At 42.5% G+C, this 20,305-nt stretch overlaps 1 protein-coding gene across 1 annotated transcript in view; it reads left to right on the top strand.

Annotated features, from left to right (window-relative positions):
- The first annotated feature begins 4,738 nt into the window (after positions 1-4,738).
- The window catches only part of ATP6V1A (ATPase H+ transporting V1 subunit A), a 41,558-nt gene continuing 25,991 nt past the window's right edge, over positions 4,739-20,305 (top strand). The window contains exons 1-3 of the mRNA XM_069218277.1: positions 4,739-5,111; positions 15,548-15,640; positions 19,051-19,179. Of these exons, the coding sequence (XP_069074378.1) occupies positions 15,559-15,640; positions 19,051-19,179 (211 nt within the window). The 5' untranslated portion in view covers positions 4,739-5,111; positions 15,548-15,558. The remainder of the gene's footprint in view (positions 5,112-15,547; positions 15,641-19,050; positions 19,180-20,305) is intronic.

The following is a 20,305-nucleotide window of genomic DNA, read 5'->3' as shown; positions in this document are numbered from 1 at the left end:
ACATTATGGCAATCATAAAAAGGAATGTCATCATAATTGTGCATGGTGCAGTAAATCCATTGTTAGAACAAAAATACACTGATCACAACCACACCAACCATACTACCCTGAATGCGTAGGCAACATTATGAAAGCTACATGAGGAGAAACGTCCATCTTCAGACCTAGTGAAGGAATGCATGTATCATAATGGTGATTAGGGAATCAAAACGGCACCTGCGCTTACTTCCTACGCGGGCCGGTATACCCCAGATTCAGGTGAAGACCCTAGGAGCTCCTGTGCTCCTAGTATGGTGACAGTGTAGAGACGGCGATCTCGGGGTGGGTGCGTGCGTCCTCCCGGCAGCGCACCGATCAGGAGGTACTCACCTCCGATATGTTGCAGCGGATCCGGAGTCTTTACGGACCGCTGGGTGCAAGAACCAGCCTCGCCTCCAGTTGGGTGCCCGGCCACGCAGAGCAACGGCTCCTCTTCTGGAGTGGTCCTGGACACTCTGGGCCCTGGGAGCACTGGGAGAGACGGCTCTGAGTGGCAGGCTCCCGTGCCTGCCACGCCAGACAAGGGGCCTGCGCAGCACGACATCCAGGCAGCTACTGTAAGTGACCTGATGAGTCGTTCCTGTTATTGCCCCAGGGCACTCCTTAACGCCATCTGGTGCCCCTAGGGTTCCGATCAGGGGGCATGCTTTCTCCAGGTGAAAACAAACCACCAAAGTGAGGTTCACGCGCCAATCCTGAATTTCTCCCAGCCTTCAGGGTTTAACGGAAACCGCACCCTCTTAGCGCTGACTTTTTCCAGCAGTATTCAGTGATGTGCTCTCAAAGCGCTATAGCCATCAAATGCAAGAGTGCTCCAGGTGCTTGCTCAGAAAATAAAGTGCTCTTCTTCGTACTTGTAGATGCCTATGGCAAAGCCCTCCTGTGCTTAGAAGCCAGCAGATTCAAGGGGCAGGGCCACAGCACACAGCACCTGGAGACAGAAAGGGGGAGCACAGGGCTGTAATGTCCAACTACAGGCCAGCACAAGAGTTACAGATAATGGCAGATCCTCCTAGTGACTCAGCAGGTCACAGGTCAATACACCAGCAGAAGTCGAAGGTGGTTCCTGGTGAGTCCACCCAGCAGTCTTCTGTGTCCATTTCAGTAGTCTATTAATGTCCTCAATTGTGGGGACGAGCCCCTTGTACTTATACTCAGTTTTGCTAAGCAATTTCAATGAGGGGGAGACGAGATTCCAACCAGTTACAACTGGTTCTAGGAGTGCCCCTCTTTCCTCCAGCACAGGCTCCAGACATCAGTCGGGGGTAAACGAGCCCTTTGTGTGAGGCCACGGCACAGGCTTCACAAATGCACTTATGCTCCACCTCCCCTTCTCTCAGCCGAGGTAGACCATTCAATATGTAGCTGCACCTCTGTGACACCTCCACCCTCCCTGTGTACAGGCTGTCTGAAAAGTATGCACAAAGCTCAGCTGTCATCTGCCCAGACGTGGATTGGATTCAAGCTTCAAAACACCAGAGTCATAAGCACAGAGAAATGCTCACTTTCTGGAAGTGGCATTTCTATAATGGTAATAACAAATTAACCTACACCGGTAAGCAGCATTTCTCACTACCATTACAACTATATTAAACATGCCTATGCTACCCCTCACGAATCATACAATACCCCCTAGACATAAAACAGGACATTTCCAATGCAATCCTATGAGAAGGCAGTATTCAGCAGTGAGAAACTAAATAGGCTGTTTGTCACTAACAGGACAACCCATGCTACCAGGCACATGTCCTGCCTTCTATATACACAGCACCTTGCCCATAAGGCTAACTAGGGCCTACCTTAGGGGTGACATACATGTAGTGAAAGGGGAGTTCTGGACCTGGCAATTCAATTTAGATGCCAGTTCCCTGTGGCAGCAAACTGCGCACACAGGTCCTTTGCTAGCAGGCCTGAGACAGGTTTGAAAGGCTACTTCTATAGGTGGCACAAGCAGCGCTGCAGGCCCACTAGTAGCATTTAATTTACAGGCCCTGGGTATAAGGCTACCACTGTACAAGGAAATTACAGGTAAATTACATGTGCCAATCAGGTATAACCCAATCATACCAAGTTTACAAGGGAGAGCACATGCACTTTAGCAATGATTAGCAGTGATAAAGTGACCAGAGTCATAACGTCAGCCAAAAAGGGGCAGAAAAATTAGGAGAAGGCAAAACGTCCAAACAATCTGGATGATTGCTTTTGTTTACCATGTTATCTGCCTGTTTGCTTCTGTGCCCACATTCATGGTATGGGTGGCCAAAGAGGCAAAATGATACCCACATTTGTGTGGGGTCATGTCACATGGAAATGAAGGAAAAACCTCTGAATATAGCACTGGCTATACATGTGTGCTAGCGCTATCAGTATTATAGAAGAGGCTGTGCAAGCATCTGTTCCCCTTCTGTAACTGGGGCGCGCTGTGTAATACAACCCCAGAAGGTTACCTGTTTGACTGCAATTACCAAAAAACCTGCTCTCAGTTGTCAACTACACTGCTTTCTTTTTTTCCAAAAGTGTTGCTGTTTTAAAAAAATAATTTTATCATTTGAATGACTGACGTGAAAATAAACAGTTACGAAGTTCACAGTATGCAAAGAAATAGGTATTGAGCAAATTGCAAGGAGTAAGCAGCCAGTCTTGCTAATGGGAAATGTCAAGGCTTAGGTGTGGTAACGGGCACCTCCTTAAGCTTGAACTACTATTACAATCTGCATGGAATCCATGTGCTTGTGTGGAAGCCTGGTCTGCTGGAAATTATAAAGGTTGGGGCTGTTGATGGTATACATCAGCTCTTACTCTCTATCAAATAATGCTCTAGATGCACTGTATGCCTGTTTGGAAGAAGATATGATGTAAATCTTGGGCTTGTAGGCTGCCTGCGGAATTGACAAAAATTGGGCACACAGTGGCTCACCTGAGCTTACCCTTGGCCCATCCAGATGCAAATTCTGGGAAACGGGCCTGGGTGTTTAATTAAATAATGTGATTTCTCACACTTAGTACACCTACCAATGCACAGTCCTCTTCCTTTCTACTGCCCCTTAAACACCTCTCCTGCTCCCTGCCTGTTGTGTAATGTATTTTAACATCATGTGCCAGAGCCATTGTTGGGAAATCTGAAGCTTACAGCCCCCCTAATCATACTGTCCAAGCTACGCCCATGAAGGTGTGGTATGTATCTGGTGGTGCCTTGTGGAGCCGTGGTGTGATAGTACACTGTCATTTACAGACAGCACATTCTCAGTTGAAATAGCCACGAACTTTGCATAGACACGCGGTTTTACTAGTAAAATTGTAAGATGTACAAACTATTAAGTGTGGGCATCGAGTTTCAGCTAAAATGTATCTTTTGTGCATCAAGTGTCTTGATTTGTTTTGATCCTAATAAAATCTTTATTTCAATTACAGTTTAGAATTACAAAAACGTGCTTCATTCGTGCTTGCCAGACTGCTGACATATCTTTAAACATGAGTATAGTTCATGTACAGAAATTTCAACGTATGTTAGGAAAAAAAAATTCTTCCTCCAGCCTTGCTTTCACTTCCTGTACCCCAGCAGGATTGTCACTTAGGTCACTTTTGACAAAACCTCTCATTTTGAAGTCAGAGAAATAAAAGTAAGCACCAGTTTCTGAATATACAGCAGTTGGAAAGAAGACACAGCATGGCATTTGACCTTTACCTTCAAACGCACAACAAATCTGACCAATGAAAAACACATTTTGAAGGTCCCGTCATTGCTCTGAACTCTAGCATGATTGTTTTTAGGGTTGTTACAGCACCCTCTGCACTCCTTGCAGTGCCCTAGGGGAGCCCAAACTGCGCGCTTTTACACAACAAATCATCCATTTTGCTCTCTGTTGTCATTACGTAGTACAGTACTTTATTATTTTATTCAGCCCTGGCAAGTGCATTCTTGCCGTTCCCAATCCTGGAGGGGGTCCCATTTAGCTCAAGATTAATGAATATCTGTGAGATATGGGAGACTTAGGGGCCACTCATCAGAATCTGCACTGGAGACCAGCATTTTGCGTCACAGTTTGCTTTTTAGTGTAGAAAATAAAATATCATATTTCGTTGAGGCAGACGAAACAAATTAAGCCATAAAAGAGACGCAGCAACCTAAGAATCAAATTATTATTGAGCCTAAGGTTCAGTTAAATTTTTGCAGTGCCTGTGTTAATGATTCTTAACATGTTACAGGTGAAAGGCGCTAAACTGGCTCTCATTCGTGCCACCAGATGACTGTGGCAATGGGAAATCAGTTTTGCAGTCCAGTGTGCTTCCTTTTTTGTCGTCGTAATCTGTTACTTGTACAGTAAGCTGTTTTAGTCGAGTGTGCCCAATACTACGAATCCCAGAATGCATTAGATAACATCACTAAATTCGCATAGCGTGTCAGATGTAGACTATGGACTATTGTGGTTTAGAGGTTTAAGCGGGGCTCCCTGAACGCAAAATAGACACAAAGAAGGGACTGCCTAATAAGAAGGAAGAGGCCAGGGATGAAGGCCAGCGCTGCCAGCCTGCAGGTGTTTACTGTACACAGATGGCTGATGGCTGTTCTGAGTCTGATGTTTACTGTTTCTCCTTCAGGTGACCTCTTCCTTCACCCCCTCCAAAGATGCCCAGGTTGGAACTGGTTGTGTCGGCAGCCAGCCTCCTGTACTCTGAGAGCGCCGGCCCATCCACCACAAACCAAAGCAAAGGGGGGTGATACTGTCCCGTGAGGGCTAAAATAGCACAGGAGGAGGAGAGAGGCAGAGGCACGGAGTGAGCGGAGCAGTGCAAGGGAGAGAGAGAGAGCGCGAAAGGAGGGCTGGTAGAAAGAATAGAGCGAGCGAATAAACGAGTTGAGAGGGAGGGAAAGAGTGTGAATAGAGAGGGGGAGAGAGACAGCAAGAAAGAGAGGGACGCAACTTCCATAAGAGAGGAAGAGGAGAAATTCAGAAGAGAGACAAGCTACTACCTGTCAATGAAAGACAGAGGAAAGAAGAGTGAAAGAAAAGCAATATAATTCAAGGAGGGCGCAGCCACGCACACCGGAGAGAGAGGGAGAGAATTAAGAGGTAAGCCATGTCTTTTATGGAATATGTTATTCTATATACAAAACATGCTTTTCACGTGACAGGTGAAATCCTATTCTAAAGAGCGTTTCAATCACATAGAGCAAAGAAAAATGGGAAAGTATACCTACCTATTCCTTGTTTAGTGAGGAAGTTAAAACGCCCCAGAACATTTTGGGTGCTTCGCCACACATTTGAAATTTTCGGCAGAGTCGCTACGCCAGTTTTACGAATTAGGGGCCAGATGTAGCAAAGGGTTTTTCCCATTCTGTGTCAATGGGAAAATGTGTTCGTACATATGGCCCTAGAACCCTCTTAGCTTTTGTTTCCAACCAGAGCTACGAACAGGCACAAAATGCATCTTCAAAAACGGAGAAAAAGAGCGATATCCGACATGGGGTGTTAAAGAAGAAATCTCTTTTGGCCACATCGTGTGATCTTGGGCAAATCACTTTATCAAAAAGCGTTCCCCTTTCAAATGGAAGTGGCATAAACTCTACTTTTCCTTTTGCGTAAAACCGAATTCGTTGCATGTATGTAGGGTAACACCCTTGGTGCTTTGGCAAACGTTTAAACACACCGTTTTCTTTGACAGAAGAGGAGGTGTAGAGGTGATATATTTGACAACTCAGGGCTCAGAGAGAACACAAGTGCAAGTCTTCCTCATCTCAACATAGGAAGCAGACATGTTTATAGGGCTAACCGCTACCCCCGACCCTAGAGTACAAGGAACTATTTTTTCACGTGGTTAGGTCACATTTCCTCATGTACATTTCAATGTTTCCTTCCTTGTCCCTTTGGCCTTTTGTTTCCTATCTCCTCTTACCTGGAACATGTTGACTTAATGTAGAACCAGCTAATGCATCAGCTCAAAAAGAATTGCTTCTAGGCACCTTCTTGATGAATACAAGGAAAAATGTATGCCTCTGTTTTCACTTAGCACCGTTTTCACATCCTCCCATTTACGGCACAGAGCAACTTAGACACAAAATATTTGCTCAGGATCCCAACTTCTTTACAATTTGGGAAGCCATGATTGAACGGATGCTCTTCTGGTCCTTCTGTTCACAATTCTTTTTCACTATCACACATTCCATTTTCTCTTCCACCTCTGACGCCATCTCCTTGTTTGATAACCCCTTGCTCCATGGATTTTGACGCGATCTGTCCTGAAGAAAACATTGGTAGAGGCCGGAAAGTGAATCTTTGTCTGACGCCCTTTGACCTTGGGAAGGTCACAGTGATTGTGCAGTCACAAAGCTTACACATATCCTGCTCTGAAATAATCAACAAAGGGTACTGAATCTGATTCAGAAAACTATTTTCTCTCGTAATGTTATTGTGGGAGTGCAAACCAGAAACCAGTTTTAATCACAGTATCTGAAAAGGGCACTAAATATCTCCGTTAAAACCTACCAGCAGCTCCTAGAGGCGTGCACTCTACGCCACGCATAAGGCACTCTCCTTCAAGCCCACAGGATACCTGTATAATCATCAATCAAGTAATTTCTTAAGCGCACTACTCACCCGGTAGGCTCTCTAAGCGCGGGGAGGGGGGGGGGGGGGGGGGGGGATGTAGTGGCCGATTACTGCTCGAAAAGTCATGTTTTTAGGTGCTTTCTGAATGTTCTAAACTGCCCCCTTGTCTCCTTGCTGCCATAAAAGTGAGAACAATGAAGATCGACATTGGAATGTTGTACCTCCAGGTTTATAGCACCTATTACAAGCCCAGAGCTGCCCCATTATCTTCAACGAAGCCCTCATCTTTTCAATGTTCTAATAAAACACAATCAAAGAAACAGATCACAGGAAGCTTTAAAGTAACATTACAGCTAGGGTAACTGCTGCCAAAGACTGATATGTGTTTTGTGACATCTTGTGTCCGTGGTGGCTTTTCAATCAGAAACACTTTGCATGCAAGAATGTTTGGGCTTACGCTCAAAAACAAAACTACAAGTTCCAGAATGCAACATGCTTTTTGGAAATAGGCCCAGCACGAGTGAAGGTGGCACATATGAGCATGTAGCAGCTTTGAAGACCCAAGAGTAAGTCTGATGCGTTGTGCGTTGTTCTACAGGAATTTCTGGAACCCCTCTACATATTTTGCACGAAAGGCTATCATTTTGAATTATGTGCTGTTTCGACAGCTCGCTGTTTACCAATCTCTACATCCTTCTCCTCTCCACTGTCACCCCTGCGAGAACACAACATGGTTGGGGCAGTCCAGTTCGCTCCGGCTGGAACATTCTCTACCTCTCCTTCTGCTTACTGATTTCAATCTCTGAACGCTGGGCGGCGCTCCATCCTTGTTATTGGCTAAATAAACGGCCTATGATTTTCACCTCTACTTTTTTTTAGCAGTGGATGGCGGAAAAACCACGACAATGGCGTCTATTTTCAGTCCTTAATTTGAGCCGGGTGGTTGCAGGGCGAGTCAGCGGCACTCTCTCTTGATGTGTGTTTGGTGGGGAAGGGATTAGATTTTGACCCAGGACAAGTGAGAGAAAGGCAGAAAAGGATGAAAGGGAGAATGACCTATAACAATGACAAAGTGGCGAGGAAAAAGAACTTGCAAGATTGGCTTGCCAGGGCAGGGAGTGTTTTTTGGGGGGGCTTTTTAGTCAGCAGCACTTTAAGCTTCACTGAAGTTTTTCAAAAACGTTCATAGATGACTGCTCGGACACACACCTTTGCAAGCAGGTGCACCCTCAGGTGGCCATTTTGGAGTGGGCTGGAACCCAATTCTTAACTGGACGCCGGGTGCAGTTGGCACTGGGTGTGGTGCACTACATGTGGAGGTGAGGCCCTGCAGCAGTCTGGGGCACTGTTGGGTGCTCACTAATAAAAACACATTAAAAAAGATTTTGTGTTTAAAAAAAAAAAAAAAGAGGCTTTGGCCTACCACTCACTAGCAGTAAAAAAACAATCCAATTAAAATACCTAAAACTGGCCAGTATGACATCTAAGACATCAGGGCAAATGAGAACAATGGGACTTTTACCTTAAACTCTGTCCCACTGTTTTTACTTTATCAGCGTCCCCAGTTTATAACATTCTAGCAACTACAGTATAGTTTTGAGTTTCGGATATTCCCTAAAAATTCCAAAACTGCAGACATAATCTATCAAAATCTTGCGGTGCTTAATTTATACAAGACATCAGTTCAGGGGACCAAAGATTTCCATACTGCCCTTCCGCTAACAGTGCTGAATGCCAAGACTGTCCGTTCTTGATAACAGCTCATACCTCTTTCTCCCATCACCCTACACTTCCTCTCTCTTTCTCTCCCTCTTGCTAATTGTTTTTCATCCCTTCTTATTCCCCTTGCCACTGTTATACTTTTTCTTTCTTGTTTTTTATCGTTTTCAGCCAACCATTTTGCTCAAAGTCATGAAAATTGAGTATCGATCTCCTAAAATGAGTGCCTGTGTCCACCACCGACAAATGTGAACCATTTTCGGATTATTTGACTGATATCAAAGTCACCTCAACAAATAAAACTGCTGGCTGTGTAGTCTTCATAACTAACTCAGTGATTCAGCCATGTGACAGCACTACGATGTGTTCATGTAAATGGCATGGATCATAATTAGGGCTCCTTGTTTTCCGTTTTTACTGATTTTTACAGATAAATACAGACAGAAAATGCTGTGTTTCCTGTCTGTAATTATTTTTGAAAGTGGGAAAATATAGATCATTTGGCTTCTTTTCAGTAAGTCTCCATACTGAGATCAATGAAATTCAGATCGATAGCAGTACTTATTAGCATTATGAAGTGTTACAAAGCTGAATGCGATTTGCTTAAATTACTGCTTGTCTCAACATGTATTTGTGTTTTTGTGCTATTTTTTCATGTGGGTTTATTATTTTATTAAATTTGGCCTTGTAATGTGCTGAAACCTGACAGGCATCAAAGTATGAGTGCAATTTTAGCCACTAAATAAATTCGAAAATATACAATGTATGAGTTCAGCTGTTCACAAACACAAAATAAATATGGATAAATACCAATAAGATGGCCAAAGAATATTCATAAATACACAGAGACGGAAATGTTAAACAAATACATACCATAAAACTGGGAGCCCTAATCATATATTTACAAAATGGTAACAGAATCTTTTTTTTTTTTTTATGGCATTTGGTTCAGTCAGTTCAGCTTTATTTCGGTACAAAATACCATAAATCACAATTTACAAAACGCTTTGATAAATATAAGAAATAAAAGAGGAAAAGAATAAATCGACCAAATATTAATATCAAACATTCAAATTGACACTATATACCAAGGTCAGAATATTAAAGGATAAAATACAAGTAAAAATAAAGGCACAATATATAAAAGGACGAATGACTTATCATCAATTTGATACTTCACATTCAGAAGTTTATCTAAAAAAGACTATACTAATGAGCTGCAACTCCACAGTCAGTTCTCAACTTTGATACAATGCATTAAGAATTACCCCTCAGGGCTTTTGCTCTAATATGACAGATTGCCTCTGAAAATTTTCCAATACACAAGCCACAGTCCCATGAGGGTTCATTTTGCAAATCCTGAGGGCCTAAAGTAGATTTCTAAGACCCATTAATCTGCAAAGTGGGATAATTCAGCGAGCACTCTGCTTAAAATAGGGGGGATAGTGAAATAAAACATGATCAATGGACTCAGGAATTTCACATCCCATTGGGCATAAGTCCTTTACATTGGGTCCATCTGCAAGTGAAAGTGCATAGTGGTAGAGATCCTAGTCTAAATCTGATGTAAAGTGCACGTGCTAAGGGAGATGTAATCAAATCCATATAATGCTCAAATTCGTAATGGCACTTTAGTGATATAAAACTATCTGTTATACTAAAAGAAGGAACCACTGCTAACTTTTCAACTTGCAGATTTAGCCAATACGCATCCTTTGCATTCTGCATGGCATTCTTTGGAAGGTGAAAGGGGTCCAACCAATAGACTCATAGCCCAAGTGTAGTAAAAGTATTTTTGACATAATTGCACCATATCATTTTTTTAGTTGATGAAGCACTCATCAAAGCACTCATCCATGTTCTATACGGGGTCAGGGTATCCATAGACCAAATCCTGATCCAATATAGAAGTGGTCTTAAGGCAAATATATGAGAGATGGGGTATAAATTTAAATCTATCAGAATAGGCAGTGAGGGCGAACTTACAGGTACTTTTAATAAGGCTTTTATGAAAGCATTCTCTGCTTTCTTTAGGTTTTCCAAATTACTATGACCCCATAACTCTGTGCCATATAGAACACCCCCTCTGACTTCACTTTTATATTTTCAAAGCAGGAGTGATGGAAAATCCGTGAGATCTGGCAGCAAATCTCAGAATGCCCCCTGACTTTTGTTTCGAGCACATAGAGGACTTCAATAATTGAGCCGGCCATTTTTGTGAATCCTCCACAAGTATCTGTTTCCTCACTTTGTTTTGTGTCCCCAAAGACCATGTATTTAGTTTTGGAAGTCTTTATTTTTAAAACATGGTCCCTACAAAAGCCCATAAACTTCTCTAGTAAATTGGCAAGTCCTGAGGCGGCTTGCGATAATAAGAATATCATCAGCAAACAACAAACATGTGGTTTTTACCCCGCCTAAACTGGGCGCATCATTAACACAATCAAATAGTTAAGGGATACAGGCATGAATGAACAATAGATAGAGTGTGGGAGCCAGCTTTCAGCCCTTCTCTCACCCCTCCTATGAATTGGAATCTCTCTCGTTAGTTCCCCATTTATTCCCCACCGAATTCTTGCATAGCTCCCATAATGCAAGTCTTTAATCAAGTTTAATAGAGGTCCTGGAATTCCTGCTCTATCCAGGACCTCCCATAGTTTACAGCACAGGACAAGATCAAAAGCAGCCTTCAAGTCCACGAAAGCGACAAAGAGTTTCCCTGCGACTAAGTCCACGTCTTCCATTTGATCGTTAGGAAGCGGAAAACCTGGTCAACTGTGCTTATCTTCTCCCTAAAGCCCTCCTGAGAATGACTAAGGACTTCACTTTCTTCATCCATTCATTCCTTAATCCTACTCAGGACCTGATAACAGAATATTTTTTGGAGGTTGTCTAACAGACTGATTGGTCTGTAATTACCCGTGACCGCCCTAGCCCCTTTTTTATGGATGGGGACAATAATTGCTCCCTTCCAAGACCGAGGGTAGATGCCACTTGCTAAGACGGCATTTGATACCCTATTGAGATAGCAACCCCAATAATTAAGATCAGATTTAAACAGATCAGAAGGTATACCATCCAAACCTGGTGCCTTTCCTGATTTTTGAGCCTTAATGGCTGTCTCAAAGTGAAGAGAAGTGTGTTAATTCTCTGTCGTTATCAGTAAGAGAGACAGACTCTTGACTGTACAATTCAGTAAAGTGTGCAATCCAGTTTTCGGGGGGAACGTGGCAGTCAGGTCTGGGATTCTCGTTTCACCCATTTTTGGCCACCAAAGACCAGAAGTGTTTTGGATTACTATCCTTTGCTGCTAGTAGTAGTTCCTGCCATGTTGTCTTTTCCCAGTGGTTTTTACTAATCTTCAATACGGATGCATACTCACGCCTTGCAGAAATGATCGTAGATCTGTCTTTTGATTTTATTGCTTTTAAAAGGCTGTTCCTAGCTACAGTGCATGCCTTACCAAACCACCTATGGCACACTCCTAATTTGGGTTGTTTGTTCCCCCTAACAGTTGTAAAAAATAGCTCTTTCAAATAAGAAAATAGGCCTGCATGTAGGTCCATGACCTCAATCGGAGTATATGAGCAGTGACCATCAAATAGTTCACGTGTAGATACTAGGACATGCATTTTTGCCACCAGATCATTTGAGCTTGTACAGGACTCCCATTTTTAGGCACGCTTATTGGATGACACCACTAGGGGAGGGGTGCCTCTATAATACCGATGTACATCTCTTCTGGCAAAAAACTGCCCGTCATATGTTACCAACACCGGGGCATGATCGCTATTATATTGGTTGCCCACCCTAATATCTTTAATAGCATGCCAGATTCTCACATCAATAAGCACAAGGTCAAGTAAACTACTGTAAGTCCCTTTAAAGAACGAGGGTTTTGCTGGGGTGTCCGATTGAAAACACCCATCTCGTGGGCGTAGGCCGTGAGTTATCATAAGATCTATGACCTGGAGCGCCCCATTGCTAGGTTTAGGCTGTTTTCTCTGGGATGAAAATGGAGGAATATTCCATATTGACTCCTCTATCTGCCTGATTTCAGAGAAGGCAGAATTCGGCTCAAGGGACACATTAAAATCACCAGCTACAATGATAAAATGAGAGGAAAGAAAATCCAACACAAGGGCATTCAACAGCTAAATGCTTTTAGACATTTGATTGAAGGGGCCTGGTCTATTGTAAACATTAACACACAAGAACAGGGGGCCCTGCTTTAACTGTATTGATAGAGCCAATAAATAAACCGAGTCCTCATAAATTTCCTTAATTTTGCCCACCTCAGAGATTTTTATCCATGAAATAAGACCCCCAGCTGCTCTTCCAGCAGGGGACGGACTAGCCTCCTTACAAAAGGAGCTATACCTCTGTCTATAAACGCTATGAAGTAGCCCAGGTTTCCTGATGTTAAACTTTTCAATATACTCTCCCCCAATCAACATCATCTAACTTGTTTCGGGTTCCAGCTACATTCCATGTCATGAATTCCGGAGTTGGAGTCACATAACCCCTGAAGCCATTCTGGAAAAGCTCCAAAGCACATGTTCTTGTAGGATTCTCCTTAAGTATTACCATATTTGGATTGTGGACTGAAACTATATTCCTAGGGGGAGATAGTTCCAAATCTGATTCACTAATCGGATGCAAATTCTCCCTAGAGGGGGATACAATGTTAGTCCTGGGGGCAGGGGGAAAAAAAGCAGTCAATCGATATCTGAGACAGCATCTATTTGCGCTATCTCCCGTGGATTACTCTTCTCATTTGAGCGCCATGCTCCTTCTTGGAGGCCATAGGGGGCACCTTTTCAGGTAGAGCAATGACCCCAGTTCCCTCATTTTGGGATCTATTATTTGAAATAGTGTAAATTCCCTCCGTCAAGGCGCTGTTCACAAGCCAGTTGATTTGGAGGCTAATATTTGAACCATTTCGCAAGGGATTACGAGCTTCCAGGGATAGCAAGCCCTTTACCAACTTAGGACTGGCTAACATCAGCTTAATAGTGTCCCAATCTCCCACCTTCTTAGTAAATTGTTCAGCAGATAATATATCTGAATGGATAATTGAACCACATTGTCTAGTGTACCGTACCCAATGGATAGCCTTGTTTATTAATGATGATCTATCTTCACGTGTATTGGGAGGTAATGGAGGTACCTTGCACATATAAATTGGATAGCCACTATTGGGGGGTTTAAAGGGAGTTTGCACAGTGGTAAAGTCCCTGGCCAATTTTGTGCGGAAACCAGGACGAGGCAAGACACAAAACTGACTCGTGTTTCCAGGTGGAAAAATGGAGCTAGCCTGGGATCTCCTGTCACCATGAGCGAACCTAACATGAGGGCTAAAACATCCCTCTTTCCTCATGGTTCCTTGTTTGGAAGAGGTGGGGGAATAGAAGTGGACTCTTGTTTATACATGGGTGCAGTATCCCTCATCAAACTGATGGAACAGAGATAGTTTAGTACTTCCACCATTAGTTGTTTCAGCTCCCTCTCTTCTTCTTTTAAGCCAGTAATGAGAGATACCACTTCCTCCTGGGAAAGAGCCACAATGGACTGTTGGCTTGGAGGTCATGGAATTGGGATTGATCTTCCTTGTTCAAAAAGGTAGTCATGGGTCTCCAGTGGCAAAAAGCGATTTGAGCAGGGAATATCGTGAACAATCACGCTACTTAACAGGACAGTCTCTGCAATTAGATGTGAGGAACTGGTTCCCATGGCTCGTGGTTTTGAGCCTTCAGCCTGTTCTGCAGATGTCAACAAAGCAATGCCATTTGGAGTAGCGGTTTCCTTGCTAGGAAGTCTAGCCTTCAGGAAGGGGGAAAGGGAGCTACTTTTCAGTCCTTTCCAAGGATGCTTCTCCTTTTTCTTCAGTAAGGATTCTACCTCTTCAACCAAAGTGTCTATTTAATTTGTTATGCAATTTGAAAGAGTATGTGGTGTTTGGTGGAGCTTAGGAATTTTAGTTTTTACTAGGCCCACTGTTGGACTTCCTTCTGCCTTACGCTTCCCTATTCTTGTATTACAAAATTATCTGCAGCACAACAGTACTAATGGCAAACAAAATATATATGTCACAGGAACAAATCCTACCTCAGGGCCAAGAGAGGTGGCCCAGCCCGGCCTCGAGTGCATAGTGCATATCTATTTAGCAAACCATAGACATCTCCTTGTATATTAATTAATATTTCTGAGAACAAACTATTTCTTTCCATAAAATTAATATTTTTCAGATGAACCTGGTTCTTTGCTTTTATAATAACCATTTTATTCTGTTGGATTAAAAACCACAAGCCCCTGTTTATAAAGGAAAAGTCAGTTGTAAATATAACTTTACAACCAAATTTACTTTTTATGATTGTCAGGATTGCAAAAAAAGGATTTCTGTTAAGCATAATTGTGTTTACAAATATGAGCTTCTCCGCCAGAAGTTTGAAGAAATGTGTAGTAGAAGATCCCAGTGGATTGTTCAGGAATGGATCACCCACATACTTATGGGGTATGTGTTGGAAGGTATTTCTCCAAAGTGAAAAATGTTTTCATTGTGGAGAGAAAAAATAAAAACACTGCACAATGTTGCCATGTGACATTCCCAGTAAAGCACCCTGAAACCTGTGCCTGGTGTAGTTTTCCAGGCATACTAGCAAACATTTAGACAATAGCAATAATGTAAAAATAAGTTTAGTGGAAGACTAAATCTCTGCCTTTATTTTTATATTTATATTCATGTATTGGGCCCATTTTGAAATGGCTTGAGCATATTAATATAAATTATCTTGTTATTCTGTGATTTATGGGCTTTTTTTCAAATGTGCGTTTCTACTTTAGGATGAATTAAATTTCCAAGTATCCGGGTGACTTTTTTGAAACTATCTGAAAAAAAAAGTTAAATTCTGACATATGCATCTGCTCGTTGGCAGCCCATTGCTATCTAGTGCATTTTCCTGTCAAAGAGGCCAAACCTTTTAATATCATGAAAGCAGAGGGTGGGATGGTCATTGTTGAGTTACACTCAAATATAAACACTGACTAAAGGCCTAAACTTTCTTTCACAATGAATTGTGTTGGTGTGAAAATATATTCTTGGCAAAACCACTGCCTGAAATCATGTTACAGCACTCTTTGAAACGAAGTTTGGCAGACAAAAACATTCTGTGGGGTGAAATATTTAACAGAGTTGAAAATAAGTGCATCAATTCTAGTCAGGTTTTTCGATTTCGTTTAAGGTACAGCAGTGATGGATTTTTCCAATCTCCCCAAGATTGAAAATGAAGAGAAAGAAAGTATGATGGGATATGTCCATGGGGTATCCGGTCCAGGTAAGTTACATAAAAGCAGCTTACATCAGCAAAGTTGCCTGTGAGCAGATTTATGAATTAAGTGTTAATTTGATATGCTTCATGAGGTCTTAGCCAAAATCTCATTAGAATAGTGCTTGGAAGACAGACTCTGTCAAGATAATGAAATAAGGTTTTGGAAACAACAAAGTAATATTGTGTTGATTATTACTAGAACATGAAGATCTAATGGCCTGAAAATAAAAAATAATATTGTATCAAATTACTAATTTAGCTGAAAAAACTCATGGCAGTCTTGAACATCAACACATTCCTGTGCAAGGGTGGGTGGAACTGTTGAAAAATAATTCCTTGGAAACTCAGTACAATTCCCTAATATTTTGAAATACCATGGGTTTTGATAAGAATTCCATACGTTCATGCATACACAAGACTATAATACACACCTTAAGAAATTAATGAAATTATAGGATTCAGTGTGTTTAGATTACATTATATTAGAAAAAGCCAAATATTAATTCACAAATCTAAAAAATAATGTGAGAAACTCAAAAATATAATTTGTCAATTACACTAAATATACTAAAACATGAGGTAAATTCGGTCTACAATCAAAAAACTCTATAATTGCAAGGTAAAAACATAAATCCCATAATGGTAAACTAGAAAGTAACTCAGTATTATTAAACAAAGGAGCTAGAAACCCTTTCAATTAGTTTGCATAAATATGAACCTGTGTGTGCTGCAATAATGACTTTGGGGACTAGTTGAGCAGACCACTGACACTGTGCTTGTGTGAAAAAAGCTGATTTTATTGAAACGGATGCACATCACATATAAATAAATCCTGGGCCTTATGTCTTACAAAACTAAACCTCATTTAACAAACAAGTTACCTACGTTAAACTATCCCCACCCCTAAAATGTCCCTCCGGCACAAATTTAAACCTGCATGGTGTTACCCCATCCAGGGCTAAATTTCCTCGCTTGAGGCCTTTAACCTCCCAAACAATTTCACTGCAACTCTTTACCTGTAACTAAGTTAACTTGCTAATGAACCTTCGACTTTCTGCCTCGTCCAGGCATGCACTTATCTACCCATTCATTCCCTTTCTGCTTGAATTGCCACTGTCAACAACAATAAACTTGGCTAACCCAAGCCAACTTCTTGGTCAACCGTCACAAAGAAAAAGGAGCACTGCCCCACCTTTTCCTGTCCCCCCAGGCTCCCTCACCATGATGCCTGAAGCCCTCTAGTGTAAGTTGAGAGCCTTGGCTACCACCTCCTGTATCTGCAACAAATAAAACTCTATGCCAATGAACAACAGGTGAACACAATGCCTCATTCGTCAAGTCCTTGTGCTCCACTTTACCTGTTCCTCTCTGCCAGCAAAATGTCCTGATCACCTTATTAACTGTCCTCCTCATCTGTTTAATAACTGTCAGCTTCCCAGCCCCCTGCCACTCTCTCCTTGGTATGAATTCAGTCCACATAATGTGGCTACCTGACCTCTGTCTTTGAATTCCATCGCTCGCAAAAGTGTGTAACCCCTTTTATCACTACGAGGTAAACTTGTAACTTTGAGGGGTCGAAGCCCAAATTGGAGCCGTAAGTGGTTTGCCGCAGGTGTCTCTTCACCCATTTTACAACCAAGTGGACTATAATCTGTCACAACAAACCAGGTGTTTCCGGGCCTGGAACCGAACCTGATAAACAGAACAAAATGGTAAGGATGTGCATGTTAACTAATTTCCAACCCCGCACATAATGCTGCAAGCAATCTGAGGCCCACCTACCCAAGCCCTTGGTGCATTCCCTACTCCAGCCCCTCCTCCCTGCTTCTGTCTCCATCCCTATGCGGAATGAATGTGTGTCATATCCCGTCGCTTTAACACATGTGTAACATGTGTAAGTCCCTTGCGGAGTACTGCCAACAGCTGAAAAGCTGTTACTGGTTTCCCAGTCTGATGCCTGAAAACCCAAACCTCCGTTGTGTTACGGCTGGTTCTCAGTGAGGCAGCCCAACTGACCTGGCTACTGCATATCTACGAAGCAATACTGACCTTCCCTGCCCTCTTTGATCCGTTTTTTACTTATGCAGCCAGACTTGCAGACCTGGTCCCAATACATACTTCTTCCCAGATGACCCCTCTGGTCCCTTTACCCCCTAAGAGCTCCAGCATTTGAAAAGCTCCAAAAAATCCAGGTCATCAAAGTTGTGAACAAGACCTGTTCATCCTTCCCAAAGCACATGACCTGTAGACACGTTTTACCTCTCAGAATAACTCCCAAGTCAATGGTTTTCTCTTTAGTCTAGCTTGCCCTATTTCCCTAGCCCATTCTTCCAGTATGTGAGTCCCTAATTCACCAGCCGTTGGAGTGTAACCCCATAGGAGCTTATTCATGAAGGCAATGCCAGCTAGTTTACCTGTTATCATAACTCTGACTCAATTAGGGACAAAAAGAACTGCACTACATCCTCTGTCTGTTACTTGGCATGCCCCCTCCACCATGCACTACTGTTTAGGAACTCCACCCACGCCTGACTGTAAGCCTGTCCCGACGGCTCGGCCACTGACTACCACCAGCTGTGGCATCCTCTGTCACCTACTATCCATAATTCCTGTGACATCCTGGCCCTGACCATGTCCGCTTCCCTGGCCAGCCCAGGGAATCTCTTCCACTGTGAACGAGACAAATCATCCCCAATGTCATTGTCCACTCCTGGTACATGCTGTGCTCTAATTGTAATGCCCCTGAGTCAATTTCAATGTCTAGGAAAGGCAGCAATGTGCTGCGTCTGCCTGTCTTCTCTGGTGCTAGCAGGGTCCCCAGGTCCTCCATAATCACTTGGAAACTGTGCAGCATCTGGAGACAGTCTTCTGTCTAAGGTCGACCAACAAAAAAGAAGTCATTAAGGTTATGGGTCACCTATGTGTAACCTGTGCACCATAAAAAAAGCCACTGGAGGAGTTTATTAAAACATTCAAACAATGCACAGGAAATAGAACACCCTATTGGAAGTGCTTTATCCATACACCACAGTCCCTCAAATTGAATGCCTAATAGCGGTGTATGCCTTAGATTTAGAATGGGTTGTCAACTTTAAAAGAAGAAAATGGGGTTAACATTTTTTAGTCATCAGGCATACGGTATCCAGTAAATGTTCCTCTACACTCCAGGGAGCTCACCTCAACATTGGGATACAACAAGTGGGTTTTCTAGAGCATAGTACCCTCAGTAAAAGTTGGTCAGATCTCTTTCTGTATTGTGTAAACAACACTGTGTTACTCTAACTCCAGTCAGTGTACGAGTGAATGCCATTGCCAGTTTCCAACAGATGGGTCACTTAATGACTTAGAGATGTGATGTCATTAACTATGAGATTGGTATGCCTAACCAAAAAAATTAACTTTGCATCTTTTCCTAGTGGTGATTGCATGTGAGATGGCGGGATCAGCCATGTATGAACTGGTGCGTGTGGGCCACTCAGAGCTGGTGGGGGAGATCATCCGACTGGAGGCTGATATGGCCACCATCCAAGTCTACGAAGAAACCTGTATCCTTCAGATGAGTTGCCCAGTTTCCCTCTTCTTGCCATGTCACATTGGTGCATCATTCTCAATGCTTGAAGAAGCACGCTATGGTTACCCTTTAGAAAGGAGTTGCTAGAATGGGGAGCCTGAATTTAACCAAGTTTTGAACCAGGGATGTGGTCCTTCATATTTTAGGTTTGCTGATTCAGCCATGATGCAGGTCAGTCCTGCCACAAAGCTCCTGGGTTGTGAAAGGAAAGGTGTGGATTCTCAAAGGGATATTGTGTAACATGGAGAGGTCTGAGAAACTGTATTCATCCTGCCAACAGTATCAAGGCCAGTTTTGATTTTGTTTGCTCCTAACACACACATAAAGATACTTACACCTTTCTGTGTTTTACTAGCAGTGTTTCTTTGAGTCAGCAGGACATTTTCTGTACTGTTTTGAGCATTTTTGACCCCATTCACAAAGAATTTGCTTTGATTTACTCTAGTAGCACCTATGCCTTGCCGCTGAATTCCTTGAGCAAGCTAGGACTCCTGCAGTACTCATGGAATTTAAGTGTTGAGCTACACTGGAAGTGTTCACACACACAGACCATCCACCAAGTAAGCTTACGTAAAACTCTTTACCTCACCAAGAGAACATAGCACATGGATGACAATGTATGCACTCTAAGCATTAAATATACTTAATAAGAAGATAAAAAAAATAAACAAGCCACAGCGTCATTCCTATTTTTCACAACAAACACCAATCCACAACTCTCACATAAACACCTAACACCCACCTGACAACTATGACTGACAATGGCACATACAATATGCGCCCAACAAACAAACTGGCAGTTCACAGACAAAACACACACATGCTTAAACCAGCAAAATAAGCAGAAGTGATGAGGCAACAAAATCCAGGACAAAGACCTATTCTTAAAATGTCAAATTCAATACTTTATTGGCCCTAAACCTGGGTAGTGCTTAATGCACCAGAGCCCCAGTTCCCCTCTCAGCATCTCTTCCAGAACTTCCCCCAGTTATCTGAGACCCTCGCATGTCCTCATCTTTAGTATGTTAAAATTCATCACCCATCAACATCATTTCTTTGCAACACTTCATCAATGCACCTGACTATCAGAGATGAAATAG

The sequence above is a fragment of the Pleurodeles waltl genome, chromosome 12 (assembly GCF_031143425.1).
Source record: "Pleurodeles waltl isolate 20211129_DDA chromosome 12, aPleWal1.hap1.20221129, whole genome shotgun sequence".
Lineage (NCBI taxonomy): Eukaryota > Metazoa > Chordata > Amphibia > Caudata > Salamandridae > Pleurodeles > Pleurodeles waltl.
The sequence above is the reverse complement of the archived record's forward strand: the minus strand, read 5'-3'. Positions and strand labels throughout refer to the sequence as shown.